Source organism: Kwoniella shivajii, chromosome 1, assembly GCF_035658355.1.
Source record: "Kwoniella shivajii chromosome 1, complete sequence".
Taxonomy (NCBI): Eukaryota; Fungi; Basidiomycota; class Tremellomycetes; order Tremellales; family Cryptococcaceae; genus Kwoniella; species Kwoniella shivajii.
In genome coordinates, this window is record NC_085908.1 from 2766030 (window position 1) to 2791461 (window position 25432).

Below are 25432 nucleotides of genomic sequence, written 5' to 3' on the forward strand. Positions count from 1 at the left end.
TCCTTCTTCCTATTGTAGTGAATTATGTGTTTGTGAAGGTGATGGAATAGAACAAAGAGATACCAAGATAAAATAAGAAAACGGATCAAGGATTGGAAATAAAAGAGAGATAGACTCCAATATATCTATATCTATAAGTAGGATTTCAATCCATATATCTTTTTGAGGAAAAAGGAATATCGAAAGGAAGAAAACATAAGTCTGAAATGTAGTAGTAGTGATACAACAAAAGAGTACAGTCAGAAAGAACCAATCTTATGTATCGAGTATAAAGGATTCAACATATACTGTCCGGGAGCAGCATCGATGATTCTGAAATTACGTTACTTTGGCAGTAAGATCAATCAATCACAGTCATTCATAGCTGAGCATGATCAAACCGTATCATAATTGTCATATGGCCTGTCCAGATATGCGTATGGGATATTACAATACCTTTTGGCACTTGGTCTAGGATCTGGGAGCTGTATCATCGCGACGTATCCTAGCTCTTTCTAGAGACATCTTATTCCACTTTCTTCTTGATTCCTGATTTCTGACATATGATTATGGTGACATTCCCCCCGTCCACTGAGTAAGAATATATTTTGATTTGATCCGACGGAAAACGAGATGTCGTTTTTGTTATTCATGTCCTCATCTTCGGTCGATATTAAGATATTAATTCGATCTTCCCCTTTCCGAAAAAACAACATATTCAGCACATCGTAGAACGAGGAAACAGCAAAGCGATAGCGATCGTACTGCTCGTCCACGATCCAGTGAAGACAGAAAACGGGAAATTTCGTCACATCCACTTCAAAATCAAAATTCAACCTCACGTTTCGGAAAAGCGGGCTCACGTCATAATAGTCAAGACGAACAACAAGAGAATTTATACTCGAGTATAATCAAGAATCAACTATATCAATGAAGACGATATAGATTATAGATCAATTGAGAATTTGTGTGAAAATACCAAAATGGCACCTGTCAATATACCCAATATATTGATATACTTTTCAGGTATAATAAGACCCAAATTATTAAGACCCCACTTGAGAGTACCCAGTGAGTACAAAACTTCCTTCCACTTGCGAAATCCAGGAAATATTACTATCTAAAATATTATGAATTTACATCGAGTACGAGATTATTAAAGCTGATTATCATGATCTCAATAATCCACCATCTCACTCACTCACTCACTCACTCACTCACTCACTCACTCACTCGATCTGATATAATAATCAAGGTATAGCGAATGTCGATTTCGTCAAGTTGAGGAAAGAAGGTTATAATGCTGTTGTCATAGATAAAGACAATTGTCTGGTGAGTTTCATCACCGCGAGAAATATTGAATGTTCACCGCAATTGTTCAAACATGAGGTAATGAAATTGACCCTCAATACTGATGATGTTTTCATCGAATTCCCTAATTCTATAGACATTACCGAGTAAAGATGATATATACCCACCTTATCAAGTGAGTGTCTGAACTTATACAAGGGAACAGCGGGTTTGATAGACGCTGACCAACCTTTGCACATCCATCAAAAACAGACGGCATGGAATGATTTATTGGAAACGTTCAATCCTGGAAAAGTGTTGATAGTATCAAATTCGGCTGGAACGAAGAAAGATCCAGGTGGAATAGCTGTAAGTTTTCATCTTTGTCTAGCTTGGACTGGGATAAGAGGCTGGGACCAGGACTAGGACAGAGAAAGACTTGGAGATACCGGATATTGGTCGATTTATACTATCCTGACTTTGATTGAATATTTATCAAGGCCGAAGCAGTATCTCTATCACTTGTCGCGCCTGTTTTAATCCATTCACAAGCCAAACCAGGATGTTCCTCAACTATCATATCTTATTTTCAAGGTAAACTTGGGAAACCAATAACGCTTCGTAAGAGAATCATAGAAGAATCAAACAAAGTTCTGGAAGAAGAAAAAAGTGATGAGCAAATGTTATGGTCAAGATGGTCAAATGAAGTTTCAGGTCCGTTGCTAGGTCATTATACTAATAACAATCAACAGAGAAAAGGTGATAGAGTGAAAGTGAATAATTCATCGACATCGACATCGACATCACCAGAAACAACAGCAGGTCAAGAGGAACAATCAACAAATAACAACGATGAATTACGATTACTGGTGATTGGAGATAGGTTGTTTACGGATACATTACTAGCACACCGATTATCCCTTCATTTACCAAAACCAAAACCAACCACCACGTCAACAGACTTACCATCAGTCTTATCAATCTATACCACTTCCCTTCCACAACCAAAAGATGTTCGACCATTAAGATGGCTGGAAGAACGATTATCTTCATCAAAGACCAAAGGAGATTATACAAGATTCATCCTTCGAGAGAACGAGGACCGTGATAATCTATCAACAACAACTTCAGATGTAACTTTCACAAGAGGACAGGGTATCATATATGCCTGGAGATGGTTTACACCTTCGAGATGGAAAGAGTTTGATCAATCTTTAGAACCATTAACGATAAATCCTAAATCATGGAAACCACTTCCGTTATTAGTGGGTTCAAGTAAATCATTATATTGGACAATAATCTTCATAACGAGATACACGATAAACGGTGTCAAGTATATCGTGAATCGGATAAGGAGTATGATCGATAAGAGTTCTCAAAAATCAGGAGAAAACGACGAAAAGATATCGTCGCCGGTACCAGAAAGTAATGATAATAGTCAAGGGAGAAAAACAGGAAACCTATTGAAAGAAGCTGACAACGTACGAAGAGAGGATAGATTTGTACCGCAACAAGGTATTTCATAGATTAAAATAGATCGAATGCATATTTTGGGTATACATGAGTGGTTGAAAATTCGTCGAATTTGGATCCAACAAGCAAACAATCACATTCTAGTAGCATTATGAATGACAATAGCTTTTGCTTATCTCATATCTCATTCTGTGGACTTGTGTTTCACTGCCTGTACTTGTGATTCTACTTCTACTTGATCATCCCATCCTTGAGGTTTTTTAACGTTACCCCAATCTACCATTCCGAGGAATCTCTCCATTTGATCAACTACATCGTTAACTTCTTTGTCCGAGGATGCATGGGTACTTTGAGCAAGGTGTGATACCTAATGTGGATAATAGCAGAAGGAAAGAAAGAATGCATAATCAGCCATTGTATCTAAGTGATGAGATGTATGTATCCGAAGGATTTTTCCTGCTCAAGAGCCAATAGCAACGTGACTCATATGCTCATGGACTGACATGCTCTAACCCTTGCCTTCCCCTCTTTTCCGTTGAAATTCCTCTCTAATACGGTCTGAATCTGGCTTGTGGTCCACCACCACTATGAAAATCAGATCTCACCCTTCCAGCTCCATTTGCATTTCCATTTCCATCTTCATCATCTTCATCTGCATCTTCCCATTGTCCATCTTGACCTTGACCATCGTCGTATCCTTCTGCATCATCATCGCCTCCAAATCCGAAGAACGATGATGGTTCTCCATTCGGTAAGAGCGAATCGTGTAATGCTGAACATGATGACAATGCTTGGAATAATGGTTCGACTATAATTCCCGCGAAAAAAAAAGGGAGAGAAAGGGGATTTAACTCATTGATCAGATTGACAATGTGAGGGAACAGAGAACTTACGTTTAGACTCATTTAAGAATATCCTAATCTCTCTCATCTCAGTATATTCATCATTCTCTTGATAATCATATTCTTCTCCCTCTTCTCCATCATCATCATCATCTTCTTCATGGTCGTCATTGTCTACATCGATATTCTGATGGTCTTCACCATTGGATCCATTCATTTTCGTATCTGATATTATTTGCGTGTGCGCTTGCGTTTGTATTTGTGTTGGGTTTGATGGACCAGCAGAAGTGATAGCATTGGAAAGAGAATCTGATTCGTCGATTTGACAATATAGGTGTGCGGGTACATCTCCATTGGAAGGTGTTAGAGCATGTAAAATTAATGAAGGGAATGGAAGATTGAATCCTGGTATTGATGTGATTGCTGGTATGAAAGCTACTGAACTATCAAAAACAATCGTATATATACATATGTCATCAGCTCAAGGATGAACTGACTAATCCCAAAGGATTTGCCCCCAGAATACCAAAATACCAGACACAAAACACCGAATAATGAATTCATCCATCACTCACTCTTCCGTCACCCATAATCTACCATTCGCTTTACCTTGATTCCACCCTTCCCAGCCTCCTTGAGTAGATGACAACACAACTTGAACATCGTCGACCCATCGAAGCACAGGTGGAATATCAACGAACGAACTTGGTGTCGAAGAAGTTAATTGAGCATGTTCTTCTGGCGAGATCGATATTGGCGGTGAAGAGATTAGGGTGAGCATTCTGACTGATACTGTAGATGATACGGCGCTACTAAACTGGAGAACAGAGTGGAAGTTGTTTCCAGATAAGATAGTTGGACTGGAAACTGAAAGTGAAAGCTAATTGCAGCTCCATGAACAGCTAATGTTTCTTCTTTGCCCTTTTTAACTTTTAAGCTTGTGATTTTGGAAATTTTGATTCCGTTGATGTCATCACCTTCTGGCAAAGGTCGCACAAAGCCGAAATTTACAGCTTATTGTACTTTTAGCAGGGATCGATATGCATCTCATGTGTACAAGTATGTCAAAGCTTATATTCTACCTAAACCACCCCCTTCGCGCTTTGCTTCATCCTCTTGGTAGAATGTGCGGCCTTGTTACCCAATTTTGCGGAAGCAGGCTTTTTCCTTTTGCTGACGCCAGCAGCTTTCGCTCTGAATGTGAATGTCTGATCCCGGGGCCGGTTTTCATAAACGTCCGGTCTGACGAGACAAGTCGGCTCATCCCAGTTGACTTGGTCGTCTTTCGGTTCTCGACTTTCGGACTGAACTACCCTGTCAGCAAGAAGCTAGTAATAACGAGACGAAGAAAAGGACAATCTCACTGGGTGTGATACAGCTTCTTTCATCCTATCTCTATTTATAAACAGAGGCAGCCTGATTGCGTTGCATGTGCGATGTCAGTATAGCAATTCGGATCAGCAGGGACAGATACTCCGACTCACCAGGTCGCCCAACCCATCTGCATCAATACCCATTGCTGCTCCCACTCCAGCGCCATATCGTCCTTTGTTACCCTAGCATCCCCGAAATCTACGATCCGTATATTGCCGTCTGGAGCGAGACAGATATTGTTGACTCGTATATCGTTGTGGAAGACTCGCCTTTGATGAAGCGCTTCGTAAGCTATTTTAGTTTGTTTTCTACATTGACAGTCAGCAAGGGTGATCTCAGTCGAAAGGCGAAAGCAGTTTGACTATCAGTACTTACTTTTCTTTGTTGGTAAGCTCATAAAGGAAATCTACTCTCCAGAAAGCATCACCGACGTCTTCCATGATTGTACAGATCATATTCTCCTCCTCGTTTCTAAAAGTTCCATATAAGGTAGGAACATGTTGACCTTGAATATCGTAAAGTACAGTCGAAAGTATATGCCATTCAACTATTGCAGATTTGAACGCACTTTCCGAGGTGTACTTGAATTCCCCAGAATCTGCCATATGATCGAAGGTTGGAAGGTGAGCGTATTTAACGATCAGTCCAGTTGGTTTCAATTTTGATGGATGCTCGGTTGGTGTCTCGTTCTCATCTAATAACTTGACCTCGTAGACGTCCCACAATGCGCCGCTCCCTACCCATCTTACTGATTTAAGAGCGGGTACTGCTTGTATTGTCGAATCGGATTGTTCAGCGCCATATCGGACAAAATTTTGAACCTTTGGACAGACAAGGTGTCTTGCCACATTGTGACGGTGAATATTGAGGGATATCACATCTGCATTATCAAGTCGGGCATGCGCTTTTCGAGACATATTGATTGTGATATCTCTCTTGCAGGATTGACTTATGATTGAAGATGTCTTTGGAGGGGCAGTGAAAGAAGAGAATAAGAATGTGGTTTCCTTGGTGACTCACTCTCTTACAAAGTCACTTCATTTCTGAAACACAACTTCGCAACGCTGGGACCCCCGTGGGGATTACGTCACTTTCGGGAAGAAAAAGGGGCAAGGTGGCGAAATCAATGAGATGGAACAACAACAACAACAACAACAATAACAACAACAGTGACATGAGATGCATGCAGCAACAACGCGACAAGGGGTAACATCGTATATACAATCTTGAATCTACCGTTCAGACCTTCGCTCACTTGCGGAACGAATGCTTGGTTGTGGGAATAGGAGCATTGGGGCTCAGGATTGGTACAGCTACGGATATCAAGGGTGGGAAGAAGACACGCTTCTTCTTTTCTGGAGGATGAGATGAAGGGGATGAAGTTGATGCCTGTAATGAAGAAGAAAGCGCAATCAGCTCAGAAGAAAGAGGATCGTCATTGAAACAAGGTATGACTTACTTCACTAACGTCCGATATTCGTTTTCGCTTTTGCTCATTTCCATTTATAATTCCGTTTCCATTGGAGAAAGGCTTGACGATTTCTATAGGTGCATTGATCACACTGGAATGACCATTTGAGAGAGGCTTGACGTGTCCAGTTCCATTCGACATGGTGACATGACCGTTTGACATCGACCTCTCCCTCTCTTTGCCTTTAACAGTCTCCTGTACCTTGAGTATCAATCTTGGTCCTTTTTTATCCGCGGGTGATTCTCTTCCATTCGCGATTCTGCTGCCTTTGATATCGAGGGTTACTTCGGCTGCATCGACCGAGGATGATCCTGATCCATTTGGGAATCTTGCTCCGGATGGTGTGCAGTGGACACTCCCAGAACTTAGTTTTCTATATACGGATGAAGACGAAGAAGGAGTGGATTTGTGAGTTAGTTCAGCTGATCTTCCGTTCGTATTCATAGTCTTTGCAGATTCAGGTGATCGAGCTGCGGAGACTTTATGATGCGAGAGAACGGGTGAATCAGGAATTTCGATGACTGAGGATCCATAGTGAGATGTTGCTGATGCCGTCTTGAGGTTGAATTTAGCCTACAAGGAACCGACCACATCAGAACAAAGCCTAATCCAGACGTTTTCACAGAACCTACCTTTTCACCATTAGTACGACCGGCAGGGATTACTATGTGACTGTGACTGTGACTATGTGCGATTTTGATTGGCGATACGCTTCTGGACGCCGATGGATCTGACGATGCTTGTTGCTTAGCCAACTTCTTAGCAGCAGCTTTCTGGTGTTTACCTGAACCAAGCGGTCGACCCTGCCTTCTCTTGAATCCTGCAGACGTGGTGGACGACGCGTCATCATCCGAATCCATAGTCATATCAATGATAGATGATACGTTAAATGTTTTGGAAATTCTTCGATAACCCATTCCACCTGCCGCGGGTGTTACGATTGTACCATTTGATGGTTTGGGTGCGATGGATCGAAGAGGGGCTGAAGTGAGAAGCGTCTTTGTCGAAGGGGCGAGTGGTTTTGCTTTGGAAATTGAGCTAATCGATGGTGATGAGAGCTTTTTGGGTGACTGGATCATCGATAATTCGGGAGCAGCAGCGACTTCCATTTCATCGTCATCCTCTACCATTCCATTCTCCTGTTTTGCAGGGTATTTCCCAAGTCTGATGAGTGATCGAGGATCTACTACGATGATGGTACTTGTCCCAGATGATGTGTCTGCGTCTGCAATCTCGCCTTCATCTTCAGCTTCGGCGCCATCTTCAGGGTCAGATTCAGATCGAAGGCCCTCTGCGATTCTTCTTTCTCTTTCTTCTTCACGAAGTTTCTCTTCTGCCATTTTCTTCATCTCTTCATCTTCTTTTGAAGCTCTGAATCTACCTCCTCTTCTTGTACCAGATGTAATCTGGTTTCTCTCCGCTTCTCTCCTCTTTACCTCCTCTTCAGTCAGATAAGCATATCTGCTCCAGACTCCGGTGCCTTTGATGTTCTTCTCATCCCTCTTTCTCTTTTCTTCAGCTCTTCTCATTCTTTCTTCTTCCTTAGCTTCTCTCTGAGCCTTTATGGCAGCCTCTTTAGCTTCAATTGCAGCTTCTTTTGCTTCTTGAGCTGACCAAGCTGCTTCTCGTAAAGATTCCACGAAGAATTCCTCCGCTGCGATCTGATCACGTAATCTACGTGCTCTTCTCATGGGTTTGCTTTCATTTGCTGGCGATACAGGCAATTCAGTTGGCTTGATGAATTTAGCTTGTTTATTTAGTGTAGGTAACGGTATAGTTGATATCTTGCGGGGTATGTAACCAGGTGGAATCAGATGAACAGGTGGGTATTCTTGTACATCCTGAGGTTTATGTGCTGGCCAAGGTAATTCGAAGATCAGTGCGTGTCGAACACATCTACGGAGGGAAAGGATGTTTAGCTCATAACTAATTCTTCGGTTGACTAGAATTTACGTACCTGGCACAGTGTTCGAAATACCTGCCATTAAACCATATCTGTTCGGTGAGCGGTTTAGCACAAGAAGCACATCTGGGGAAGTCACTAGGTAAATCATCGGCTGCTTCAGTGCTTTCATCATCAACTTCTGAAGGTTCTCCTTTCTTGATCTTTTTCGGTCTTTGTAGGAAAGACCAAGGTTTGATATTCTGTACGACTTTTCGAATGACCCTCTCTCTTCTAGGTGGAGGATCGATGGGAGAATCAGGTTCTGAAGCGGCACTATCTGTCGTAGGTGATGCGAGGAGATGCAGCTTTTTCAGGGGAGGTACAGATCGCTTAGTCGGTGTTGCAAGTAAGGATTCTGACGCAGTTTCTTCCCTAACAGATATTGATGATTTACTTTCTTCGCCATCTATACCTTTATCCGAAAGTAGGGAAAGACTGGGAACTCCAGTGATTATTGATTGCTCGTCGTCTGACTCTTCTGCTTTGACACCGTTCACGACGTTTCGCAACGAACTAGGTCCCACATTTTTTATTTCGCGAGCCGCAGATTCTCTCATATCTGCTGAAGTAGCTCGTCGAGACGGTCCAGCAGATGAATCTCTTGATTTTGATCTGGAGTTTCGAACAGAGGCTGAAGTAGACACTGGTGTGAAGCCGCCCGCACAGGTTTGCTCGCAGGTAAGACAGAGGCTGGCCAAGCATAAATTATCAGTCAGCGATTCGTGAAAGGAATATACGAAGAAGCTTACCATTCTATATTTCCCCGACCGACTGTCAAGCGTGCAAGCGCAGGACGTCAGTATCGTGCACACATTGTAAATCTGGTGTGAGCTTACAGTAATTCTCGCCGCTGCACAGAAAAGATATAGACGATGATTAGCAGAAAACTCAAGATGACACTCATTTTTCCAGAAAAGTCTGACTTACTAAAATGTTGTCAGCTCATCCCCTACTCTGATGGGCTTTGTCACACGAAAGGTGACATGTTTGCCTTGTCTCAGCAATTCCACATTCGGGTTACAATCATGCTACAACAGGTTCTTTAGCTTCACCGAGAATGAGGATTGGGTACACGCACATTCAAGAATCTTGCAGGGCCTAGGAAAAGCTGATAACATCTTTTCAAGCCTGACCAAACGATACTGAAGTCTCTTCTTTTCGTTCTATCACTTCTCCTTTGACCTTTTCTTGAACCTTCAGTTTCCTTCCCTTTCCCTCTATCTCGTTGGGTCGCTGAAGATGCAAGAGAAGCATTATCATCTTCCGGTTCACTCTCGGAATCTGTTTCTTCACCAGCGGCTTCGACAGCAAAATCTTCTCCGATCTCCATTTCTTGTCTCCATTGATCAGGTAAAGGAACTACGCTTCCTTGCAATTCGTGCATGACTAAACCTGAAGCTAGCGGACGAGTAGCGAAAACAGCCAATTCGGTATGACCCGTTATGAAGGAATATCTTGAAGTAAGATGTATCTCTAATCGAGAATTCGGGGCTAGGGGAAGAAGGTACCGTCGTAAATGTCTAGTGAGAAACGAAATAGCAAGTGTTGTTAGTCAATGAACTGCTAGAGTATGACGAAAATTCCAACTTACGATACAAAACGTTCTCTTTGATAATCTGTCATCTTACTTTCCAGATGTGACTTGATCAAGTGAAATCTGCACAGACATCAGCGTTCAGCACTTGTGGCTCTTTTGCCCTTAATAGCAAACAGGTATTGCGACATACTCTTGCAGACGTTGCATAGCAGCTTGCAGATTTCCCTTCGTAACGGTCTTTTGGTTGTGCAGTAATATCAAATGTGAAGTGTCAGCTCAGACCAGTATGAATGATGTAAAACAAGACTGACCTCTTTGATAATGTTTAACACATCATCAGTTTTGAAAGTTGGACCAACAAATTTGACTTGTTGAGGATGTACACCTAATTTCGTGTTTGGCATACAACCTAATTGATCCACCAAAATCCATGACAGTAAATCATCGTCTGCAGATAGATCTTCTGCTGGATGTGGTAACACTTCTCGTTCTACGATTGCAGACTTTTCTCTGTTATCCTTTTCTCTTTCTCTGTCTCTTTCTTTTCTCCCCTCTTTTTCCTTTTCTTTCTCTTCTACATCCCTTTCAATTGACACTGTACCAATCGGTATACTGTCGCGTGCTGTTGTTGACATATTTTCTTGAGGCCCAACACTTGGCCGTCTTGCAGTACGGTGCACAATGAGTCAGCTAACAGCTCGTCGGCCTGAGGATTACGAGGGTGTCGAGAATAGTTATCAGAGCATGGATATATATACTGTTGATTTTATTTCAACATTCGAAAAGGTACAAAGAGGTCAACATGATATTATTACAATCGGGTGTTGTGCGCGGATCATTACAAGTTTAATACGCGTCTCCTTCTCTCTCTCCCTCCCTCTTCTTCCCAACCGCAAATTATCAGAATAATCTCTCTTTGGATTTCACTTTCCCCTCCACTCGTACCATCAGATCCGTCATTGGCTCTAACACATCTCCTGAGTCAAATTATGAGACTATCACAAGCAAACAAGATTCTAGTCGGTTCTTGCATCGTTGTCGTACCTCGTGAGTCAGCATCGCCCTGTCCTATTCGACAGGCCTTTCCCCCGCCTAACCGTGGCTGACTTGATGCCCCATGACATAGTCTCCTTCTATGGAGGTCTGGCCATCAAAGAACATTACCTCTCCAACGAATTGGCGAAAGTGGATGATACTCGACCTCCTCCTCATGAAAGAGCGATGAGAGCAAGGATAGCTCAGTGAGTCGCGTTTTAAAGCAAAAATGACAGCGATAATGATATCAGATTGATGATGATGATGATGAAAAAGATTGGAACTGATGAATCCTGTTATTGCTTCGTTGCTAGGCTCGAACAAGAACGAAAAGAGTTAATGAAAGAAGCACAAGACCTCGACTCAAAACTGTTAACCATGAAGAACCGAATGGCTTCTGCGTAGATATCAATTGAACATATTTCATCCTCCTTCATCACCGCACAGCACTATTTTACGTTCATAGCTCAATCGATGTTATCGGCCAGCTACTGTGATCGTGACGATCGGTTAAGAGGAAATTGAATAGAAAAAGAACCTGGAACCACAAACCAAACGCTTGTCTAGCAATATTTTACTTTGCTGGCGCACAGCGATTAATGCTCTATCAGCTGAAGTGTTGAGCGACTATGAGGGGAATCCTGGGATAAGTAAAGATGACGGTACGATCTTGTATGGTATATGCTTGATCCATTGATTATATACCCATGCATTATGCAAATGCACTTGTTTGCTTCTTTAGCATAAATATCAGCCAAAAAGTAAATAAATCTTATCGAATCCGTCCTGAGCTTATCACTGCATCTATTGTCAAGGTAATGCAGTCCGTGATCAGTAAACAACAAGTACGATGTATACAATGAAGATGCATTGCGATCTATATTGAACGTCACTACATTTGTTCCTTCTCAACTTCTTTAGTTTCATCTACTTCTGTCATTTCCAGAGCTTCAGTAGGAGCTTCCATTTCACCATGAACCAAACCCTTGTCTTTCTCCTCCATCTGTACGGGTTCCTCAACATCCATCTTCTCATCTGCTGTATCCTCAGCATGACGAGTTTCTAGTTGTACAGAAGTATCAGACATGCCTATTGTACCTAATCCGGTTTCGGTCGATGTTGGAGCTACGGATGTAATTTCAATCGCATTTGAAGGTATAGGATTATGAGGTGGTATAGGTGCTTCATGTGATTCTTGTGGTTGTGATCCCGGTGCTCTTTCTATCTCTTCGGTAGCTCTGGGTTCAGAAGAGATTTGTTCAGCTGTAGGGGAGGTTTCGGTTACTTTTGCTGTCACTGGTTCTGGTCCTGATTCCCCCACTATAGGTTCAGACGGTTGAGGGACTGAAGTCGAGGTTGCTGTGGGTATATCTGTTTCTGTCGATATCATTCCAGGAACAGGGGTTTGTGCTGCAACTCCAGTTGCTGTAGGCACAGCTTCCCCATCACCTTCACCTTCACCTTCTTCTCCTTCAGCTTCGCCCTCTTCGTCACCTTGATTATCTTCGTCCATCTCTTGGTCTTCCCCTTCATCATTCTCGTCGCCTTCATTCTCCTCTCCTTCAGGTGCTGGCGTGTTATCGTCACCTTCAGCAGCGCCCGCAAGTTTAGCCTTAACATACGTCATCAGCTGATGAGCGAATAAAACGGTCGAATATAATGAATAGCTCACCTTTTCCTTCTGTTTAACCCATTTACATATCTATAACATAATACCACAATCAGTGTCACTTTCCTCTCGGGTACATAGCCATCCATGATTTGGATAGTGTGTTAAGATGATAAGGAAGACATACCTTGTATGAACTCTCGGGTGCTAATCCAGTAGGTGAAACCCATTGTTTTCTCCATTTGTTCACTCTATATTCTTCATCAGTATCCAATTTGATTTCGTCCCGCTGGGACTCTGGATGCTGATGGTTCACTCACGGAGCGGTGAGCTGACGTTGATAACTCTCATTCGCAGTTGAGCTTGTGAATCTACCGAAATTACTTCTACGAACTGAAACAGCAACGCGTCCAGGTTTATCAGTATCAATAAAACCATCGCAATATCTGAAAAGATCTCACATGACATGGTGAGCCGACCTCAATAGCTTTGATGTAGGTGAATGGTGCAAGATATCAAGGATATAGCAGAGAGCAATGGGATGAAACTGGATGGTAATCGCGTAGTATCAACAGTCGTCGAATAGACATTAGAACAAACATGACTTCTATCTGGTCAAGACAGACGAGGAGATCAGATTACGTAATAATCCCAAAAAAGTCTATTGTGTACCCACAGGAATTACTGGCAGGATGACAACATGGAACAAGTTCAAGAAGAGGTACAACATGCATTACGAGCTCTCCTTTGTTATCCTCCCTAAACAGAACACATCACATATATATCATCCTCATTCTGATAATTGGGATTAGGCAAGGAAGCAAGTCAAGAAACAGAATCGCTCTCGACCGGTTTAGGTTGTAGACGTCTAGCTAATCACAGAATTGATGACTTCACCGCCGTGTGCTTTTTCACCTTTTTGAGCAGTCTTAGTTTGACCATTGGCTTCTTTACCCATCTGTATATATATCCAAGTACTATTCAGTCAATGATACTTCATGAAAGGAAGAATAAGGAGAAAGACTCACGACGTTCAATCCTTTTCCTGCAGTTTCAGCTGCTTCACCTTGAGTTTGAACGAATTTACCGGTCTCACCCAATAAACCAGATGGGTAAGCTTCATTACCCGCTTGTTTGAGTCCTTCGTTGTATTCCGAGTGACCATGATCTCTTTGTTTGACATCATGGTGAATCATTGAATTATCTTTCATCAAGGTTTTGCTAAGATCGGAATTTCCTTTGCCTTCAGTTTGCTTGAACCCTTCTTTATGTTCTGGTAAACCCATGTCTCTTCCTTGAAGATCATGTTGGATGACAGGGCCATCAGTAGCTAGAGTTTTGGCGAGATCAGATTGTCCTTCCATGGCTGCGACTTGGGACTAAAATCCAAAAAATCAGCAATGACAAAGATGCGATTGAAGGAATGGCTTTTCGACTTACACCAGTGTGAGCCAAATGACCTTCTTGTTTCCCGACCGCTCCAGAACCGTAATTAGCAGTGCCGTAAACATCCTCATTCATCGCTTCTATGAGAGGATGTCAACAAATGGCAAGATAATTATTGAAACATGTTTATAGGATAATGGATAACAATGGTCAACTCACTACATTGAACATTGTGTTTATCACAATCTTGATGAACGTTTTTAGGAGTATCGTAGCTAGCAATCTTCTTATCAACTGAATCAGTTTTGAGAGGAGCTGCAAAAGCAGTAGAAGCAGAAAGGATTAGAGCGGCAATGACAGAAGCTCGCATTTTGTCCCTTAATCAGATATGTTTGGTTGGCTTGGGTTTAGATCAAGTAGAAGTCAATATGCTATTTGGCCGATATGATTGAGTGATTCACAAGGTTGGATGGCAGATATGGGTGATTCGAGGCTTAGTTGATGTGATGTGCTCGTTAAGAGGTCGTTAGAAAAGGGCTCGTTAAGTTCGTAAAGATGTCGTTAAGAGGGAATGATGGATTTCAGATGAGAGGTGAAGAAGCGGTTGTTAGTCGTGATGGGGAAAGCCTTATATAGATCTCATAAAGATTACTGCGTTATAGTCTCCTCTATATTGGTGAGGGCGAGTGGCTTGTAAGGTTAGTTGATTTTTGTGGAACATCGTCAGTTGTGATTGTAACCATCCTCCATCACATATAGTGAAATGAATTGGATATGGGAGTACAGCCAGTCAGGTTTGATATTCCTCAATGCATATAGGAATAGATCCGGCATATTTTATAATGGCGATTACCGTATGATCGATTCTAGTTGCAGACTTAGAAGGCTATATGTTTTTTCGTGAATGTAAGCCACAGATTTGGAGTTTCAATTTGGTGTGAAGTCGATCGATATGACTCACCTTGTACCAGAAGCCATCCACCATCAATGACCAACTCTGCCCCAGTGATATATTGGTTCTGTCCATGTCAAAATATATTAGTATCACTTGTCCTACGTCATGCCAGCCTTGCCAGACCTTTCATGCCAGGCCATGTCCAGTGGTACGCGGAGATACGCAGAGAGGGAGGGCTTACCGCAATAAGTGAGAAGATGCACTGAGCGTAGTCAACCGCATTTCCAGCTCTTCCAAGGGGTGTTCCCCATCTTTTCCTAACATAGTCATGATTTGAATCACCTAGATGTTGTTCTTCCATTGCGTTCATTCCAGATGGGAAATATCCAGGACAAATCACGTTTACTCTGACATTGAGATTTCGTCGAGCAAATTCAGTGGCTAATTGATGAGAAAGGGATATAGTAGCGGCTCTAGTCATTCGGATTAGCATGCATCATTAATCTACCCCTATTACAAGATTGTGACTATAGCTATAGCTATGCCATAGCTGTTTGTTTGACGAGGATTGTCGACTCACTTATTGGCATTATAACTGAATTGTCCTTTTTGACTTGTTTTTGTCATTCCACTAACAGATCCGAGGTTAAGGATATTGCCAGGTTCCGGGAACCCGCCAATAGTCTTGGCCGCTGCTAATAATGGAAGGAAAGCAAACGATGTGAAATAGTATGAAGCGGTGTTTATTTGATATGCATTGAGCCTGAATAGATCGATATTCAGTATGAGCAGTACTAGACCACTGAGCTATGAACTGGGTTATTTTGGTAAGGCGAACATACCAGTTGTCAAAAGTCTCATTGTCAAACATCTCTTTAGCTAGAGCTTCTGGAGTTTGATCAACAGCATTTGGGTCTGCGTGTCCAAAGGAAACACCATGATCTGTCAATACACATCAGCACCATTAATCTTCGGTCAGACATCACCATATCATTCGGTGAATGCATGTAGCGCACTCACTATTGATCAAAACGTTCACAAATTTCTCTTTACTTTCGATGGTCTCTCTCATCTCTACATATCCTTATCATTAGCGTTTCTGATCTCCCCTTGTTCGACATATTACGCTCTCACTCTGGATCCCTTCTTTGGTACTAGCATCCGCTTGTATAGGAATCAATTCTCCACCACCTTCTTTAGGTGCAGCATTCACAGCAGCTTCTTGAAGAGGCTCTAGCCTTCTTCCAGTGATATATACTTTCGCACCATTGGCAGCCAAGGCAGCTGCTGTGACAAGTCCTAAACCTGTTCCTCCACCAGTGACTACGACAAAGAGAGTCTCAGCGTCTGGTAGAAGAAGATGGATGAACGAATAGGTTTCATGACTGACCAATAGCAACCCAACCTCTGATGTCGAATAACTGAGAGACTTTGAGAGCATCTCCACCGAGAACTGTTTTACTGAGCGCGTGAGAGCTATCAGTCATTCTTGAGATTTGGTTTTTAGTCTTTTTGCGGAAAGATCGCTCGAAGTCAGAAAAGATAGTTGATTTTGATTGCCGCGTCTGTTTCCTTTTATAAATACTGCAATATGATATGTTCAGTCCAAGATGTGATTCATGCTCAGTCACCGACTAATGGTCAGGCTAATAATCTGCACAATATCATTCTGTTGAACCCGCATGGGAGGTTCAAGACGGAGTATTGTGTTCAACAGCGAGAAAGGCCGGAATAGCACCGAGAATACCGGAAGTACGGCGGCAATTACCGTTCTCACCCCTATTCTTTTGTATTTAACAGGGGTTTAGCAGGAATGCAGAATGCTGAAATGAACTGGTCAGACGAGGAAGCTCATACAGGGTCATGCTGCGATGATCACCTACATATGGAATATAGGTGAACAGATCAAGTTTGCAGTAGTATGCAAGAAGGGGAACTTTTCAAGATACAGCCGATTGAGAACGAGATGTCCAATCCAATCTTTTAGTGCAGTAGCGTACGTGTGATATGAATACCTCTCAGCATCTGTTTCATACCAGAGCTGTTCAAAAGTACCATAAGATATCCATACGCTCTTCTATAGCTCATCATATCTCTCCCATGTTTATGGAATATTTACATGTGTTTTTTGAGTTACAAGCATATTTCGGGTTGCAAATTGCCGTAATCGAACATGCAGGTTAATTAATGATGAATCCCGGAGCCCGGACTGTTGCAACACAAGTTACTCTTAGGGAAAAGTAACGATTATAGCAACGCAGCCTCCTTACTTGACTCACTGAGCAACCTCCAAGTTTTTTTTCTGTATTCAAATATATGTCACATCATCGAGACTGTACGGCTATTCATTCAGACCTTCCCATAAGCCTTTGGACATATGAGTACTCCACCATCATCATCATCATCTCGACTTCCTCGACCAATACTTCATCGGTCAAGTCCGTCAACGTCTTCAAAATATGCTGATTCACCTTCACCATCCTCTAAATCTCGCTCTCGATCCAAAACAACACTAGCACAACCAAAGGTCCTACCCTTTCCTGAGCTGTCGATACGTGCGCAGGAAGCTCAGCGCACTTCCCGAGAAGGCTCAAGGGCAACCAGTCCGATGTCTACTCCGCCTATAGATCGATTGGAAGTAACTTTTGACCAGTTGATCACCATGAGCAGAGGTGGTTCCTCAGAAGGTTATGGAAATGGTGCTGGACATGGCATTGGAGTTGGTATTGGTATTGGAAATGGAGGTGGGTCAGGAAGGGTCTCGTCTGGAGGTTCAGCAAGCACATCTTCCAATGCTACAGTATCGGCATCTGCATCTGCATTAGGAGGATCAACTTCACCACCTGTCCCATCACCTTTAGCCGTCAGTGCTGCGCGTTTATCGAGAGCAAGAGCAAGTACTGGTCCTAGCAGGTCTAGAACGTCGGGAATAGCAAGTGATGTAGGTGATGAGCCTTCTATCACTGCCACACCTTCTGTCACAAGACCAGCACAATCTCCATCTGCTACGATTACAAATCGAACCCAGGGATTCAGACCCGCTTCTCCTTCAGTATCTAGAATGCCCACCGGGGTACCTTCAATCAGACCAACTCTCAATACGCCCGTTACCACCTCACACCACACTCAAGTAACGACGGCTTCTGCTCCAACGACCAGCATACCTTCGTTGATAACTCCCGCTACGCCCAGCGCTTCTAACAAACATCAATCCCGGCCTCGGTCAACTCACTCTGTTCGATCGATCTCAACAGCGGCTGCCGTCAGCTCAGCCACGACAGCTATCACACCTCTTCCCACCGGTCAGAATATCAAGGATCATTTGTACCAGACATTGTTGGAAGGAGTTTGCGCAGATGTCAGATTGATTGTTAAAAGCTGGGGAGTGTGCTATCACGCTCATAAGATGATCTTAGTCCAAACAAGTGGGTCCCATCTAGCATACCTTGTAGCAGGCTTCTTTGACTAACGTTCTATAAGACTTCTTTCATACTCTTTTTCTTGGAGGCTTTTCCGAAAACGCACCCGCAATACATAGAAGCGGGAAAGGCAAGGAGAGAGCAAGGGATCGAATATTGACAGACGTCTGTTGGGATGGAGAAGATGTGGAATTGACTTTTGATGATCCGAACATCACTCGGGCGGCCTTTGAGTGAGCTTCCTACTCTTGAGTAGCTCATCAGATCGCTCACGCTGACAAATATATATATATATATATATGCGCAGGATTTGCTTATCTCGTTTATATTCTCCTTACCCTCTTCTTCATTTCCCCACAGATTTGCTTCCAACCGCGTCTTTCCCACTCACACCTGTATTTCCGCATATCACTTCTTTGCCTGATTATTCTTCATTACGGTCCTCCTTGCCTCCCAAGAGCTTTCTTGGTTCTCCTCGCTTATTGCTATCTCTGCTTGCGACCACGATCTATCTGGGATTTGGACCTCTTATGCGTGAAACTCTGGCTCTGGTTCTCCGAACTGTTGGACCTATCACCGTTAGGCGATACCTCTCATTTGCCGTTGGTGATGGGATAGGTGACGAAGAGTACTCTGAACAAAATGAGGAGGGTATGATGTCTTTCTCAGGAGTGGCCAAATTCATACAAGAGCGTTCAGATGGGTCTCATGTCTACCGTCAACCTTCCGACGAAGACCTTGTTGAAGAAGCTCTACATACTATAGGGTATAATTCAAGATCATCAAATGACTCTGGAACGAAAATCAGTGATAGCAGTGAGGATTTAACTCGACATGGTGGAATTCCTATTCCTTCTTTACGTTTACCTACTCGATCTAATTCAGTGCGGAGTACTGCTGTTCGTGAAGATCCCTTCTCTCTCACTTACGCTGATCCTCAACTGCTTCCGCATTATTATGGTGTCGTCGGGAACAAGATAGGCGAAGCGTGTGGTTGCTGGTTGGCTCGATGGGGAGTGGATATACTGGATATCGAAATGAAAACACCTTTACCCGCTTATCGAATCTGGGCATATGGAGGGCTTCCAGCGAATTTGGTCAGAGCGATCCTGAGTTCCGATTACTTCTTCGTTCAAGATGAGATGGAACGATATCGTGTTGCTCGAAAGATCCTTGATCTGAGAAGGACAGGTTGGGATCAAGGAATGGAAGATGGAGGTGATCTTAGTCTTGCAGCAGGCAGCGCATTTGGTATGGAAGGGACCGACGAAGGCTGGGAAGAATGGGAAGAAGAAGAAAGAGAGATCCTGAAGGTCTTCGCAGAAGGGATATACTACTGTCATATGGTCAGTCTAATTTCCTTTCCCACTCAAACATAAACCTACATCTGACAATGAAGCCTTATTTAGACTTTCAACAATCTGTCGACAATTGCCTCTGATCTCGATCCCACTACCCACCTGCCCTATGCTCCCCTATCAGTTCTTCAAGCTGCTCATTGGGCTGCAGCCGACTTGCGATCTCGAGTCACAGCCCATGAAAAGCCAGGTGTAACCACTGACGCGGACGACGATGACAATGAGCTCGGTCTTACTCAAACGACTACAGCAATCTGTTCCAATACTCGGAGACGTCGTCCAGTACCCAGAAGCAGAGTGCCCAGCCCAGCTAAGCCCACAGCCAGTGCCACTTCATGGGGTTTATCTTCGCCTTCTTTACCCTCCGCCGATACGTTACCATCCCTCCACTCTGCTCAACATACGATTTGGCACGCTGTACCTACTGATGACACACATAAAATCGGAGCGAGCGGATTATTATCTCTGTCGGGGTCAGCACAACACTCGTTTATAGGTGAAATGCCAGATTTTGGACCTGATCTTTTAGATCCTGTTCTTCCAACCACTGGAGAGGCAGAAAAGATCAGACCTCCCCCGCATGGTGAGAGAACTGCTTTCGGGTTGATAGGCGGTAAAATGACCGGTAAAGAAATTGAGGAGAAATGGATAAATGAAGGTGGAGCATTCGCAATGTCGAACTTGAATCTTGGATTGGGTGAAGCCACCTCGAATTCAACTGGAAAAGCTCAAGCTCATATCAAAGATGAACGATGGACCAAAATCGAACCATTCAGATTCTCAGTTGAATTCTTTGATATTGATAAGCTGACTGAAAAAGAAAGGTTTTATTCCTCGACACATTTTTACGCAGGATCATATTTTAATTGTTACGTTCAAATGATCAAGAGGAAAGAAAAAGGTGTTCAATTGGGTGTTTATCTTCATAGACAACCACCTAATGAGCCTTTTCCTATTCCATCTTCACCTAGATCTTCATCATCGACCTCTTTATCCGATTCCTCTTTAGCCACTTTTGCTCCACCATCATCTACTCGCCATCAATCAACAATCGGAAATTCTCCTATATCTCATAATCGACATTTATCGACATCACCTATGGTTCCTGGATCCCCTCCTGCATCGTTGGCATTATCATCATCCGCTCAAAGCCAAGCTACCAACGAAACACAAGCCCCGTATATAGATTCCAGATCAGTCACAAAAGCGTTTTTCAGTATTTCATGTGCTTCAGCACTTGGAACAGCTTTGATAAGATTCACTTCGGGGCCTGATTGTTTTGCACTATCACAATCTTGGGGATGGAAATCTTCTGCTTTGAAATCAGAAGAATACCTCTGTGTATCACCAGTACACAACCAAAACCAAAACCAAAACCAAAGTCAGAATCACAATCAGTCTACAGAACAGGAACTCAATCAAGATTCGAAAGCAGATCTTGAACAAGGTGTAATGGGATGGACGGGTGAGATACCGTATAGCGGGAAAATTGGTCAATGTAGCTTGAGAGCCACTGTCGTACTTGGTGTTGTTTAGTTGTAATCTTCTGTATCGGAATCGGCAACAGACATTTTTTTCTTGTTCTTCTTCTGTTGAGGCTTGTACAGTGGATATATTGTATACGTGGTTGATTTTGATTTTCATAGACAATCAGAATGCACAAATACAGCGGTCTGAGAGTTTAGAGTCTCATGAAAGATCGACGAGTGTCAGTCCATTGATAGACAGTGTCAGTCGCTCTCTCTAGGCATCAGTCCCATTCATTACATTGTATGGCACGCTCAACGTTTGAACGACAAAGTGTATTGCAATCTGTTGTAGCTGTGAAAGAAAGGTCTGCCAAGAGGAAATACTCCTAAGTTGGTCAATAGATGAGACGGTGTATTCTCAAATGAATTGTATACATACCATATACAAGAATTGATTGTATTGTAATATGTGTTGATCAACACTTTCTCCCAGAACTAGATACTATAGTATGCTGAATAATCATGCTATGCGATGAACAATCGTCAAAATGTTCTTTTAGGTGTTCACTTCTTTTTCAAGCGCGATAGCTTGATCTGTTTTTATTTTACCAAATGACTCCTGATTGTATACAAATGCCTTTTGTTTTCTACCTCTACAATCTTTATGTCTTAATTACGACCTTTTCTAATTCAACTCTTTTTTTGAATGCTCGCACATGTGTCGTTAAATATCGTTAAAGAAGGGAAAAATGATTTCGTTAGTTCGTAATTATTCGTTAAATGTCGTTTGAAACGTGGTTTCTCGGATCAATCATATTCAATGAACGATTCAAGAGTTTTGGTTTTATGACTATATATATATTTTGTACACACAATGATGTAAGTGTTTACGATCAATACAGCTTGGGATGTCTCCTTGTTGATGGATGTCATAAACCACCTTGTCCCATGTTGTGATATGCATTCATCCCTTGATCTTGACCGTGACCTTGTGATTGTTGACCTTGGTCCGCTTCGATCGACTGCTCAAAGTTCTGATTACCGGACATGAACGTCGAATGATACCACATTGGCATGGTAGTCATTAACCCTTGCATCATGTGTTGATTTTGACCTCTTACAGGAACAGGTGTATCAGGTGTATAAGGGACAGACATGACATCCCTCGTTGAATTGGCTTGATTTCGGGAAGTCACTGGGGTGCTGAAATGTCTTTGGTGACCCATATACCCTTGGGATGAACCGGGGTGTTGTTCAACGGGTTGACCATGCATCATCACGGCATCTGCGCTCTGAAGAGGCGCATGAACATTCATTCCAACCGTCGATAAACCATTTCCTGACGTTGTCAGCATATTTTGATTGTTACTTGAGGTTGAAGAAGGGGGCAGCATTTGCATTTGTCCACTTTTGATAGCAAGGGGACTATCAAGTCTGTTTTGATTTTGGTTGTAGGCTTGACCAGGGGGACACGTATTCGGAGCCTGCCATTGTCCATTTTGATTTGCCTGTTGCATCTGTACAGGACTTTGATGGAAGGTGGTGTAAACTCTTTGACCTGTAGGATCAGTCGCTGATCGCCAATGACCGTGATATGTTGTCATCTGATCTGAAGGCGGGAATGATCCTTGACCAGTTGAAGGCGTTTGTAGTGACGAATGGACAGGAGACGCTGTATCATCGGATTGGGGATCAGAAGGAATAATAGTTGATGTACCTTGAAGTAAGATAGGTGTGGCAGGGTGTGACCAGTGCTGCTGGGCCTGAGTTGGATGATGAGACGTAATATGCAGTCCTCGAGCCATCATGGAGGCGGATGAAAGTGATCTCTGGCGGGTGTGTGATGGCTTGGATGGTGATTCGGCGATGGGTGCAGTTGTGGTAGGCCGCTTGTCGCCACGACGAGAAGCGGAGCGTGAAGATGTGCTTGGGGTAAAGAAAGAAGAAGCTGAACTTGATAAAACCGTGGTCGGTGATGCGGGAACAGACCGTTGATCGTTGAGAGACATTGACGGTGTCATGCTGGTCGATGATGGCTAGCCAGGTCCCAAGTATGTCAGGTCATGCACCAAAAAAAGGGAGTGCAGAGTATCCCACTTACGTGGCTACTTATAGCTCCTTCGCCTGACTCCAAGCTCATTTCCTTCATACCCTTTTCTAGCATAAACTTGTCATACGCTGCCTTCAGAGTGCCTTTCATCCCTTCAACGTCATTCGCGTCCAACCCAATTTGACTGCTCAACCACCCAGTTTCCGTTTCATCCTTGTTCAATAGATAGACTAACCTCGTTGCGAACACTTCCGCTTGTACTGAAGGGGTGGAAGCAGCATCCGACATGATTTCGGTACTTGAAGATGATTGTAATAATCTATTCTGTCGATATTCGCTAGGCAACGACGGCACGGGCGGTGGAGTTGGTGATCTTGCCCCCCACTGTTTATCTTTTTCGTGACTCGATTTCATGACAATACCATCAGAAGCTGTTCGACGTGGTTGCGGTCTAGCTTCCACTGCCTTCGGCTGCCAAGTGGAATGTGCTGGCTCCTCTTGACCAGTCGTAACCCCTAAACCCTGTACGATACTACTCATGCCCCAGATGTCGTCAGTTTGTGGCTCTGATTTTCGCCTCTTGGCTGGTTTGGCATCAGGATTCGGTATTTTGGCTTCACGAGACGGTTGAGGTAGGGCACTAAATAATGGTGGTGGTGAGCCTTTCTTCGCAGCCGCCGCCACCGAAGTTGTCAGACTTGTAGATACTGTCCTAGTCTTGCTTCGAGGATTCCGTTTACTGGGCTTATCCGTTTGTAATTCGATCGTGGTCGCAGATAGCGTTGTTGCTTCTAGACCCAAGCTGAATAGACTTGCACTCATCGATGTCTCAGGACTATATCCTATTCCGGAGGTTGAGGTAGAAACAGATGGAGAAAACAGGGTTACAGGTGTTGAATTACCAGATACTGACGTCGAGCCGGTAGACATGCTAAATGGATGATGTGAAGGGGACATGGAAAAATATGATGCCGATTGAGGAAGTGATGAAGCCATGGGAGAAATTGGAGAAGGCACGGAGATGGATAGCGATTGAGGTGTCCTCTTTGGCTGATTGGAAGAAGGAATAGGTAGATGAGAAGATTGTCCGCTAGAAGACTTTGCCTACACAATCGTGTGTTAGTCACGCCCACCTGTCCAGATCATGTATGAATCCGAACACTCACCTCTTTCGCTTGCTTGTCTCGTTCTCTCTTCCTCCTTTGCCTTTCTCTGCCTTTCTCTCTGATCCTAGCTTGTTTTTCCGCCTGTCGCACTCTTTCAGCTTCACTATCGTCATCTTCAAAGTCCAAATCCGGTGATCGTGGTCTACTCTTCGACACCTGTTGAGCGTGCGATAAAGGTTCGACCATAACGTCTAAGGTTCCCGTTCCAGGAGATGGAAGTGGTTGCATTGCGCCCAACGGAGAAGGATCGAAGGAACTTGCTGTCGAGATACTAAGAGCATCTATAGACTTTCGTCTGAACTTCATCGCCTTTGTAGGTGTGGGGTGAGTCACTTGGACGAATGGAAGATGCTGAGATGAGTTTGGTGACGTAGACTGACCGAGAAAATGGTGAGAAGGAGAGAACATATGTTCTTGATGATAATTATGATGCTGAGGTTGATTGGGGTGATTATTCGCTATATACATCGTTGCAGTCGTATCAAAAGGATCAGACGTCGATGTTGAGGAAGACGAATCATGATACAACGGGAAATTGCGAGAGGAGGATGCCGAAGCATGAGCAGGATGTTGATGATAGCCTGCTGAATCCATGACTACTATTGTAATCAGCTTCGCTGATCAAAAGGTTTGTTTGTGGATGAAGAGGAAGTCGGGCTCACCTGCTACTTCGTGACAAACCCAGAGAGTGAAACGAAGACAGGGAAATCCAGAGATCAGACGATCATTAGCTACTGGGCATGTCACACTTTCTGATACACGAAGTGAGTGAGATACGTGAAGAGAGTGCAGGGATGGGCAGATTGGCGTGAAACGCCAATTGGCAGGTCAATGTCAATAGAAATTTATAAACACACCTTGGAATAACCTCTTTTTTCTTTCCCTTCCGTACTCGCTACACGAAGAACCTCAACAGGATGAACCAAAGAGATGATCAGATTCACTTGAAATTCCGTTGTATGGTATTTTTGGTTTCCGCTTCTTCCCTTCCGAGCGTATCCTCTAGGGTGGTGCACTGAAAGACCCTCTTTTGTGGAACGGATCGCAACGCAGCCCAAATATGAACTCCCTGCCTATGAGTCGAGTCGAAGGTCAAAGGACTGTCTATATACAGTGAATAAAAGAGTCTCTTGC

General features: G+C 43.3%; 10 protein-coding genes across 10 annotated transcripts; 3 read left to right on the forward strand and 7 right to left on the reverse strand.

The window, feature by feature from the left end:
- Window positions 1-962: 962 nt before the first annotated feature.
- Window positions 963-2795, forward strand: IL334_001032 (uncharacterized protein; the record flags this gene model as incomplete). The annotated part of the gene is made up of 5 exons (XM_062932792.1): window positions 963-1050; window positions 1235-1311; window positions 1427-1465; window positions 1543-1638; window positions 1770-2795. The coding sequence occupies 5 exons, from the start codon at window positions 963-965 to the stop codon at window positions 2793-2795; spliced, it is 1326 nt and encodes a 441-aa protein (XP_062788843.1).
- A 495-nt stretch (window positions 2796-3290) lies between these two features.
- Window positions 3291-4365, reverse strand: IL334_001033 (uncharacterized protein; the record flags this gene model as incomplete). Its single annotated transcript, XM_062932793.1, has 3 exons — window positions 3291-3550; window positions 3636-4027; window positions 4160-4365. The coding sequence occupies 3 exons, from the start codon at window positions 4363-4365 to the stop codon at window positions 3291-3293; spliced, it is 858 nt and encodes a 285-aa protein (XP_062788844.1).
- Window positions 4366-4666: 301 nt separating this feature from the next.
- On the reverse strand, window positions 4667-5875 carry IL334_001034 (uncharacterized protein; the record flags this gene model as incomplete). Its single annotated transcript, XM_062932794.1, has 4 exons — window positions 4667-4888; window positions 4949-5000; window positions 5069-5266; window positions 5334-5875. The coding sequence occupies 4 exons, from the start codon at window positions 5873-5875 to the stop codon at window positions 4667-4669; spliced, it is 1014 nt and encodes a 337-aa protein (XP_062788845.1).
- Window positions 5876-6209: 334 nt separating this feature from the next.
- On the reverse strand, window positions 6210-10546 carry IL334_001035 (uncharacterized protein; the record flags this gene model as incomplete). Its single annotated transcript, XM_062932795.1, has 11 exons — window positions 6210-6347; window positions 6418-7002; window positions 7062-8325; window positions 8387-9064; window positions 9124-9145; window positions 9211-9224; window positions 9302-9402; window positions 9453-9894; window positions 9966-10031; window positions 10102-10148; window positions 10223-10546. The coding sequence occupies 11 exons, from the start codon at window positions 10544-10546 to the stop codon at window positions 6210-6212; spliced, it is 3681 nt and encodes a 1226-aa protein (XP_062788846.1).
- Window positions 10547-10900: 354 nt separating this feature from the next.
- Window positions 10901-11351, forward strand: IL334_001036 (uncharacterized protein; the record flags this gene model as incomplete). Its single annotated transcript, XM_062932796.1, has 3 exons — window positions 10901-10958; window positions 11038-11152; window positions 11261-11351. 3 exons carry the CDS (start codon window positions 10901-10903, stop codon window positions 11349-11351), a joined length of 264 nt encoding a protein of 87 aa, XP_062788847.1.
- Window positions 11352-11838: 487 nt separating this feature from the next.
- IL334_001037 (uncharacterized protein) lies at window positions 11839-13023 on the reverse strand (the record flags this gene model as incomplete). The annotated part of the gene is made up of 5 exons (XM_062932797.1): window positions 11839-12558; window positions 12619-12648; window positions 12743-12806; window positions 12876-12948; window positions 13017-13023. 5 exons carry the CDS (start codon window positions 13021-13023, stop codon window positions 11839-11841), a joined length of 894 nt encoding a protein of 297 aa, XP_062788848.1.
- A 400-nt stretch (window positions 13024-13423) lies between these two features.
- On the reverse strand, window positions 13424-14311 carry IL334_001038 (uncharacterized protein; the record flags this gene model as incomplete). Its single annotated transcript, XM_062932798.1, has 4 exons — window positions 13424-13513; window positions 13584-13934; window positions 13996-14081; window positions 14161-14311. 4 exons carry the CDS (start codon window positions 14309-14311, stop codon window positions 13424-13426), a joined length of 678 nt encoding a protein of 225 aa, XP_062788849.1.
- A 508-nt stretch (window positions 14312-14819) lies between these two features.
- On the reverse strand, window positions 14820-16323 carry IL334_001039 (uncharacterized protein; the record flags this gene model as incomplete). The annotated part of the gene is made up of 7 exons (XM_062932799.1): window positions 14820-14960; window positions 15078-15309; window positions 15417-15599; window positions 15679-15778; window positions 15857-15910; window positions 15971-16159; window positions 16227-16323. 7 exons carry the CDS (start codon window positions 16321-16323, stop codon window positions 14820-14822), a joined length of 996 nt encoding a protein of 331 aa, XP_062788850.1.
- An 890-nt stretch (window positions 16324-17213) lies between these two features.
- IL334_001040 (uncharacterized protein) lies at window positions 17214-21149 on the forward strand (the record flags this gene model as incomplete). Its single annotated transcript, XM_062932800.1, has 4 exons — window positions 17214-18261; window positions 18317-18488; window positions 18563-19601; window positions 19665-21149. 4 exons carry the CDS (start codon window positions 17214-17216, stop codon window positions 21147-21149), a joined length of 3744 nt encoding a protein of 1247 aa, XP_062788851.1.
- An 862-nt stretch (window positions 21150-22011) lies between these two features.
- On the reverse strand, window positions 22012-24892 carry IL334_001041 (uncharacterized protein; the record flags this gene model as incomplete). Its single annotated transcript, XM_062932801.1, has 3 exons — window positions 22012-23118; window positions 23184-24236; window positions 24299-24892. The coding sequence occupies 3 exons, from the start codon at window positions 24890-24892 to the stop codon at window positions 22012-22014; spliced, it is 2754 nt and encodes a 917-aa protein (XP_062788852.1).
- Between the last annotated feature and the right edge of the window lie 540 nt (window positions 24893-25432).